The 9,806-nt window shown below is 38.0% G+C and overlaps 1 protein-coding gene across 7 annotated transcripts in view; it reads left to right on the top strand.

The window, feature by feature from the left end:
* The window catches only part of LOC103465398 (band 4.1-like protein 1), a 106,914-nt gene extending 97,108 nt beyond the window's left edge, over nt 1-9,806 (top strand). For all 7 annotated transcript variants that reach the window (XM_008410165.2, XM_017304873.1, XM_017304875.1 and 4 more), the window contains 5 exons: nt 4,615-4,674; nt 6,948-7,043; nt 8,125-8,205; nt 8,296-8,409; nt 9,756-9,806. In XM_008410165.2, coding sequence (XP_008408387.2) covers nt 4,615-4,674; nt 6,948-7,043; nt 8,125-8,205; nt 8,296-8,409; nt 9,756-9,761 — 357 coding nt within the window. In that variant the 3' untranslated portion in view covers nt 9,762-9,806. The remainder of the gene's footprint in view (nt 1-4,614; nt 4,675-6,947; nt 7,044-8,124; nt 8,206-8,295; nt 8,410-9,755) is intronic.

Below are 9,806 nucleotides of genomic sequence, written 5' to 3'. Positions count from 1 at the left end.
CAGATGTTGGACTGGATTTTATTTCAATGTCATTTGTGAATGTTAGAGCCTCATTTTCAACAGGGGAGCTATAAAGGTTGAAAAAGGTTATTATTTTGGAGAAAATCTCATCAACATCAATATTTCCACTAAATAAGAGGCAAAAAAAAAAAATGTTTGATATAAAGGAAAAGCCTCTCAGACTCTGAGCCCGACAGCACCAAACTATTTTTTTATATTAGACAATTCATTTAATTTCACATAATTATCACGGTAGAAGCCATTTGTTTGTTAAATACTTAATGAAACATATTTACCGTGTTTGATGTTTGTTGTGATTGACATATACTCACAAAGAACGAGGTAATTAGTCCAAGTTTGTCGTTTATTGAACGTTCAGAAATTACAGCGGCTGTGAGGCACCAAGGCAAAAGTAAAAAAAAAGTCAGACCTGAACAGGTGATCAACTCTAAACCACTCACACCTTTTTACTCTTTGTCTCTGTCAATTAAGCACAGCCGTTGCCATGGCAACCTCATGTGCTCCACAAGCCGACCCGAGATTATGTTAAAAACATTCAGTCCGTTACAATATTAGGTTTGCAGGCTTGATATTTATTTTGCGATTATTAATAAACCTCATGAACACAGCAGTGGTTTATTAGTTAATTTTAAACTCCTGCTCTGCTAGTTATTTTGGTTATGGAACCGAAACGCACAGAATTGCGCAACACCTTGTTGAAACAATAATTACTGAGATTATTATTGTTGTTGGGTCATTAATTTGAACACGTTTTGTTGATTTTCTTGTTATCGTTCTTTAATAAAGTTCTGAACGTTTTGATAAGGAGTCAGAGGAGGACGTGCTGCTCTCAGCCTCCTGGCGGCGTTCAGTTTGTTCTAATGCCGAGATCGACTCAAAACCTTCCGCGATCAACATATTGTGCCCCTGCTCTACAAAGCATGAACAGTTCAGAACTCACAGTTAATCCATTGATTTTTTTACAGCAGACAGCCGCTCCTCTCTTGCAGGTACTGCGTACCCCCGCTAAATCTTTTGGGGGTACGCAGTACCCTGCTGTACCCCCTTACTTTCACCCCTGCTTTAGGGTGTTAATTATGGCCTTCTGGACAGCAGTCAGGTCAGCAGTCTTACCCATGATTGTGGTTTTGAGTTATGAACCAGGCTGGGAGTTTTTAAAAGCCTCAGGAATCTTTTGCAGATGTTTAGAATTACTTTGTTGATTCATTGCTCGTTCAGAGAACCTTTTCATCATATGCTAATTTTTTGAGATAGGGATTTTGGGTTTTCATGAGCTGTATGCAAAAATCATCAGTATTAAAACAATGAAATACCAGAAATATTTAATTTGGTGTGCAATGAATCTAAAATATATGACAATTAATTTTTATCATTACATTATGGAAAATCATGAACTTTATCACAATATGCTAATTTTTTTAGAAGGACCTGTATAGGCAGATAAAGATCTACAGTGACGTCGGTTGGCCAGCAGAGGGAGATATTTTACAAAGATTAGTTGTTTGTGGACGTTACAACAGCCTGTGTAGATCACAGTAAAGCAACACATATTTCTACTTTTATAACATACAACTAGGTAGAAAAGTATGATTTCATTTTAGGTAAAGTTTTATAATATCAGCACAAGCATTTTTCACTTTATCTAGATACATACAAATAGAAAAACATCGTCTGAAATTGAATTCTTCAATAGCCTTCCACATGTACAAGAGGATTTAGGTACACTGAAAAAAAGAGATTTTCTCTGAATTTTGACTTTTTAATAATAATAATAATAATCATAATAATAATAATACTAATATTACTACTACTACTACTACTACTACTACTACTACTACTAATAATAATAATAATAATAATAAAAGTTCATTTAATTTTTATAGTGCTGAATCTCAAAATTCTAAACAATTCAGGTTTATTTCTCCAAATTCTGACTACATTTAATTTTTAGAGCGCTTTTCTAAACACTCGCATTTTACAGGAATCAGTTTGACATTAAATGCTAAATTCTGGCTTAAAACTCATAATTCTCTCTTTCTTTCTCAGAATTTTGTTTAAATTGTTTATGTAACATCAAACAAATCTAATCTTAAAACTCAAATCTACCAAAAAAATTTGGGACAGGTTTTTAGTGATGACAAAGTGCAGGTTGTTTCTATATGCTAGCAACATAATTTACATTCACCTATCTGTAGAATGTTTGATTATTTATTTGGATTTTGACATAATTAGAATACTTTGAGTTTTAAGTCAGAATTATGACTTTTAGGCAATCAAATTACTCTCCTTTGATTACGTGACACCAGTGTGTCGAGTTAGCTGCACTGACTAGCTAACTGTTTGACGTGAATAAAGGAGTTCAAATAGCCACTTGTCCAGATCTAGCTCTGGTTGCTTTATGTTGCGTCTCCGGACATTTGCAGGCAAGTTTCAGCAGTTACATTTCTGCAGGCGAAGTTTTGAAGATTAAATTAAAGGAAAAAATAAAACAAAAAAATAATATTTTTGCACAGGATAAACATTAAGTGTGACAAATGCAATCTTCTCAATTCTCCGTATCATCAAATTACAAGAATCAAAGCCTGTGAGGGCTTTGATATATGCCACTCATATATTTTACATAATATACGAGTTTCTTTTTCTGAGATGTCTGGTGAGAAATATTGCACTTTTCCACAATAGTCTAAGTTTTTTTTAGATGTGCTGAAATATATTCTGGGAGATTTTAATAACTACCAGCACTTTATAGCAGTGGTCCCCAACCCCCGGTCCGTGGACCAATTGATACCGGACCGCGCAAGAAATAATTTTATATTTCCGTTTTATGTATTATTTGAGTCTGGAGGATCTTTTATTTTGAAAATCCTTTAACCGGATTCTCTCGGTTACTTGCGCGCCAACATTGAGCCCACAAGCAGCAAAATGAGTAAGAAACAGATCAGGTGTCTTTGGAAAGTTTCTCTGCAGAGAAGAGACAGCAGAATGGATTTATCCCGGACCGGCAGGTGACTCTCACATTACAAACCCGCTCTGCGTAACATGCGGCGACCGGCTGCTAATGAGGCAATGAAGCTTCAAGCTGCTTCGCCACATAGAGACCAACAGGCTGTGGATATAAGCAACACCTCGGGTGTTATTGTCTCTGATCACTCCCAGATGAAACCGTCTCGTTGCAGAGAAACAAGCTCAGGGCTCCGTTAGTCAGTATTGTGAGTTACAATTTTCACAAAAGTAAAATGTTCGTTTTTGTGGCACATATCTTATTTTGAAGGGATATACGTATAAACGTTACTATAGCGACCAGAGTCAGAGTGTTTGGGAGTCTTAAGTCTGGTTTAGACGGCAAGATTTTAAGAATTGTCGGCCGATTCTCCAAACYTCTGTGAYCACAGAGCTGATAAAAGTACAACAGGTTTGATCGGTTCGTGTGTCCAAGGCAGGAGCAACACGAACCGATTCCAGTCACGAACATCCCGATTCCAGGGATGTTCGTTACTTTTATATCTGACTTTTTATATATATGGTATCTGACTTTTATAGTGATAATCCAGTAAAACCCCCAACATAGCAGGAATTTAGAATAACCAAACACGGGTGACGATGTAGAAGACAACGGGAGCAGCCGCTCTATTAGCTATTTTCATAGTTAACATTTTTAACTGAATAAACATAATAATGACGTTTAGATTTAATAATAAACATTTCCACATATCATCTCCGATATCCACCAGACTCTCAGTTGCTCATATATCAGCTGTTTGGGTTTCCCCTCTGTTCTGACGTCACCGCGCTTTCTGATTGGCTACCTGTCACATTCAGCAGGTTGTATTGTTGTTCCCAGACAGGAAAAACCCCACAGGTTGTGATAAAAACTCCGAAGACAACCCAAATAGGGTATATTCAGGATTTAGCAGGAACACCAACACCACCTCAAACTATTTTCACTCTTCACAGCTTTAGTATTTAGTAAAAGGAATGAATAAAACAAAAAGTGAGTAAATTGTCATCACAAAGGTTTCAGTTATATCAATAATTCTTTGTTTTAATTCCATTTAATGTTATTACTTAGTTTAAGTAACAAACAGTTCAACAGCTTAATACTACAACAACATCATTATTTTTTATATATTATTTATTATTTGGTTGTTTTATCTTAAATTTCCATGTTAGATCAGATCTCCCACATTTTTCCTTAAACAGACTCTGAATATTTTTAGGGAGCATATTATTTATGGCTTCATATTTCATTTGTGCTGTCTTAAATTTGACTACTTCATCAAACTGTAATACTCCCCATCGGCTAAACAAAGCATTATTACATAATTTAAATAAGTCATAGAAATACACAAAAACACTAATTCATTTACAATCTGATGTTGACCAGATTATTTATTTATTTATTTATTTATTTATTTATTTATTTATTTATTTATTTTATTTTATTTATTTATTTATTTATGTTTGCACAATCAGTGCCGGTCTTTGTGGAGAACAAACACGTCCTTCAGCGTTGTTCTTTTTGCATGGAGCAGTCATGGTGCTGGTATCTGGTAAAAAGCCTTCATCAGAACCGTTTCTTTCTCTCCCTCTCAGAGCCCTGCAGCTGTCAGCTCCCAGGAAACTCCTGCTGCTCCCAAAGAAAATGGCTCCCCTGTAAGTGTCTTTGTAGAGGACATCCATCACACTGACAGTAATTTATGTGTCTGTGCGCTGCCTCTGCTGTAGTCTTGACCTTTATTGGAGTGAGTGTCCAAATGAATCGCCTCATGTGAGCTACACAATTGTTACTTACTGTCACCATAATGACTGGTCATGAATTTCAACAAATAAATGCTTGAATAACTTTGAGCCAACACATTGTTCTGTATAATTGTTCTGTTTTTGAGCAATCACTTGTCTTTACCTTCAATTACTTCTGCCATTTGTTGAAACTGTCACTTTTAACACAAAGGGGATCCACACACATTTACGAATATGTAAAACATGAAGACCAAACATCCAGATGGATGATTTAAAGACTTGGGTTTGACTTTGGTGTTGTAGAATCAAAAAGTGATGATGTTTGGACATGAGGGTGGAACCGGAGAAAAAAATCTAAATAATATGTTAAGGCGCTTTCGCACTGCATGGAACGGTACGGTACGGACCGGTTCCGAGCGTGTTCACATTACAACTTGCGACCGGTTCCACTCGGCCACATGGAACAACAAGAGCTGTGGTTCCAATCAGACCGGCCAAGCGGTTCTGCTTAGAACCAGCAGCTGATTGGCCGCTGGTTGTTATGGAGTCAGACGTTGAGTTTCCGTTGACAGCTGGCTCTTACTAAACTGTATTTTATTTTGTAAAGAGTGCTCTTTTCAATATGTTTATTATTAGTTTTAATTAGCAATGGATTCGTCTCAATATAGTGCAATCACCTGGTCTAATGATGAGGTTTTTTTTTTCCTCCGCTTACTCGCTGATGAACGAGTACAGCCGGCCGCTACATCGAAACCATTGTTTAGTTTCAATAATGACGTCTGGTACGACTTCGATGGCGCCCTCAGTGTATATGCAAACACAACAGGGCTGGAACCGTATTGTACCGTACCGTTCCGTACCGTACCGTACCGTACCGTACCGTTCCGTACCGTACCGTACCGTACCGTACCGTTCCGTACCGTACCGTACCGTACCGTACCGTACCGTTTCGTACCGTACCGTTCCATACCGTACCGTTCCGTACCGTACTGTCCCATTCCGTACTGTCCCGTACCGTACCGTTCCGTACCGTACCGTTCCGTACCGTACCATACCGTTCCGTACCATACCGTTCCGTGCAGTGCGAAAGCGGCTTTAGAGGCCTAAACTATTTAAACCTGGTGATACAAACTGGCTGACTTTGAACTAAGCTGAACTCTAGTGAGAGTTAGTGGCCCATCAACTGTGTTTAGCAACTTATATGTCTACATTGCTTAATATTTTAAATAATGTAAATTCTAAAAAAATCAGTTCCTGGGTCAGCATGTTTGTGTTCCAGTGTCAATTGTGTTCTGGAAGCTAAAACATCGGTGGACACGACACATTAATAGCCATGCTAGCCCTAAATTGAAACATGAGTTTCACTAATGCTAAAGTGCTATACCAATATCGTTTTGAGAGGAAGCTAATGCTATTGCACTAAATTCAACCATGTTATTACAGCAACGTTATATGTTGTCCTTGATTTACTTTTTTACTTTTTTGTTATTCTGAAAGCATCTACCTACTTGTAGTATTACTAATAGTTGATAAACACAACTTCAACTCAGATGTCACACACTTTATTCAACTAAAAGATTACAAGAAAGCTAATTAAATTAGCACTTTTGAATTGATCTGGAAAATTAATTTTGGGACAAATAGGTGCACAAAATCTTTTCAGAGTTAGCAAAATCACTTAAGCGCTAAAAGAAAAATTAGCCCAGCACTGCTAAAGCTTCAGCAACTGATTGAGAATTCCTCATAAATGGATATACATACAGGTATTAACCCTGTATGTGCTAATACTGTTACACTGTTAGCCGTCTCCACAACTCTGTTTCAGTGTGAAAGCTAGCATGTGAATCAGCTTTCTAAAAAGTTATTTTTTCTTCTTCTTTTCTGGCTGTTCTGTCACAATTTTAGCACAATCTGAATCACATGCCCACATTTTTGTGTAAATTTTATGAAGAAGGAACTCAGAAGTTCTAACATTCGAACTTCTTAGAACCTTCAGTGGTTCTTGGAGGAGCGCCCCCACAGGCGAGGAGGGGAACAGGCTTCTCAAAGGGTTTATTCTGTTTGACAGGGTAGTGTGAAAGTGAACCACATCAGCTGATTATGTAACAGATGTTATCACTTTCCTAGATGTTGTGCATGATCGTTGAATATGTGGGTCTGACTGCTCTGTAATTACTGTGCTGCAGGTAAAAGCCAGTCCGCAAGGGAGGGAGTCTGTTGTGTCCCCTCTGACCATCACGGCTGAAAGCATCACATCAGCAACCACGACACAAGTTACCAAGGTAACACTGTGTTTGTTTCCTCGGTTACAGTTCAATTACTGAACCTTTATCACAGTGAAACAGTTCTCGTCTGAAATGAAATGGTAATCTGTTTCATAGATACAGGATATAGTTGTTGTTGCTTCAAGCCGCTATTCATAATTACATAATTTCCCCCGTTTGTAATTCTGCTCGAAGAGTAAACAATGAGGGAGGATTTGTTTTGACCTCTTAAAAGATGTGTTGAAATATTTAAAACATCCCCAAATAGATTGAATTCAACATTTTGAACTTTGTCACATTTTGTCACGTCACATCCACGTTTCAGGAAATTATGACACACCAAAGTAGTGTGGTGTACAAAATAAAAGAAAGAAAATGATGGAGGGATTTCAAAGATGTCTTACAAATAAAAATGTGAAATGAGAGGTGTTCATTCAAATAAATGTGTAAAATCTCTACTGGCATGATGCTGCCACCACCATGTTTTCAGGGTGAGGTGTAGGGTTAGTTGATTTGAATGTTGGTCATGAGTTCAGTTGTGGACTCAAATGAACTTGACTTGACGTGAACTGTGTTTCCATTGACAATATAATTGCACAAACTGGAATCCCCAAAATAAATTTAGCATGAAAACATGGTAATTAAAAAAAAACAAACAAAAACAAACAATCATGTTTTTTGATGAACTTTTGCTTAGTGGATGAGGTGATGTTTTTGACCATGTCAAAATTAATGTGCTCCGCAAAACTGCAATGGAAACACTTTTGTTGCATCATAAGTCATGTGATCACTAACCGGATGTTACTACTGGCAGAAATGACAAAGAACAAGAACAAGCGAGGATGATGGTATCACTTGTTATTTAATGACTTAACACCACAATTGTGAAATAGTTTTTTTTTTTTTTTTACATTAGGGGAATATGATTAAAGTTTTACGGACATTTGTAATGGAAACACAGCTAGTTGTTAAAAGCTCACCAGTAAAATACATTCCAGTTTGTGGTTGTAATGTGACAAAATGTGGAAAAGCCTAAGTTGGTTGAATACTTTTCATTAAGTGTGATGTTGCCTGACCCTTGTGGTTCTGTGCACTTCAGACTGTGAAAGGAGGCTACTCAGAGACCAGAATTGAGAAGAGGATCATAATCACAGGAGACGACGATGTGGACCAGCATCAGGTGAGAGACAGAGTCCTGGAGACATCTGCTCTTTGTGTCTGAAAGCGCTGGAGGATGCTGACTTGTGTGCTGGGGTTTCTCTGGCTCCAGGCGCTCGCCATGGCGATCCAGGAGGCCAAGCAGCAGCATCCCGACATGCTGGTGACAAAAGCAGTGGTCATCAGGGAAACAGAGTCTCCCACAGAGGAGCAGCGGAGAGCAGAGGTAGACCATCTTTACCTCTTCTGTCATGTTGTGTAAATATTTCATCCATCTTTTTGCCCATTGTTACAGCTAAAGGGGCAGTTTTATGTAAATTCAACTTTTTATAACGTTATTCCCTCATCAAAAACATACCTGCAGTGTTTCCTTGATTCTTTTATGCATGTTTGAGAAATCTTTTAATATACATATTTTATTTATTTATTTCGAACATGACAGCAGTATAAAATAACACATGAACAAGGATTGCAAAAGAAGACACATATTTTTTGTACTATAACATGCATAACATGTTAATACTTATAACATGCTTGAAAAGGAGTAGGAAGACATAAGAAACTTATGACAACCATTCAGGGGGCCTAACCTTGATTGCTCAAAGTTCCGCCTATTTCCACAAAGCTCCTCCTTTGAGCAGACTTCCTAGCTCCTTCAGACTAGTGGCAGCAGCAATTAGAAAACACTTGGTGGAACTGTGAGTCTTCTGACCTCATTCTGCGAGCTACTTCTCAGTCCTTTGCTCTGAAAAACTTTTGTAAACAGCTTAGTAGAGGCGGAGTGTTGGAAAGAGCTGGAGCTTCTTAAAGAGACAGAGGCCCAAGGAGTTAAATTACAATTAAAAATTTGTTTTAAAGCTGCATTCTGTAATGTTTGTAAAGAAATGTTATTCACACATTTGTTAACGTGATCATGAAGTCGTAACAGTGTAATAAGACAGATAACCTGTGTAAAAAACCAAGCTGCTCTGACTTTTCGGACTCCTTCCAGTACTATCAGCAAAAATACACCACTCAGTCAAAAACAACCAATCAGAGCCAGGAGGAGGGTCTTAGCGCTGTCAATCACTCTCATGCTCAATCACTCCCTCTTGCTCTCTGTAATGTTGTTGCAGAGAGCAGCCTAATGTTGTTCACCACAACATTAGGCTATTTAGCATATCCACCGAAGACAGTGGTAAACAGTTTGCTGTAACAGTAAGTTGTTTATCTGTCCTTAGCACATTGAGATTGATTGACAGCGCTAAGATCCGCCTTCTGGCTCTGATTGGTTGTTTTTGGATGGGAGTGGTGCGTAGCTCAGGCAGGAGATCGATCTTTTCATAACAAACATGGTGACAGTTTGAACAAATACAGAAGGAAACATTTTTGTAAAAAATATGTGCAGCTTTAAGTCATATAACAACTGAAGGTAACGGAGTTACTTGATTGTGCTTTATGATGATACTATGTGCCTGGATAATACATAATGCTGCCCCTTTAAGGAAGTTAGAATGGATCACAGAAAACATCAAACACTGTCCAGAACCTTCTACAAAGTTTTTCAGGTTCTTCACTTTTGTCTCTCTGCAGTCCTGATCCCAGGACATGATGGCCTCTGAGATGGAGGGTGAGGGGGGGGGG

The sequence above is a fragment of the Poecilia reticulata genome, linkage group LG5 (assembly GCF_000633615.1).
Source record: "Poecilia reticulata strain Guanapo linkage group LG5, Guppy_female_1.0+MT, whole genome shotgun sequence".
In the NCBI taxonomy this organism is placed as follows: Eukaryota; Metazoa; Chordata; class Actinopteri; order Cyprinodontiformes; family Poeciliidae; genus Poecilia; species Poecilia reticulata.
Note: the sequence above shows the minus strand (reverse complement) of the source record. Positions and strands in the feature narration are given on the sequence as shown.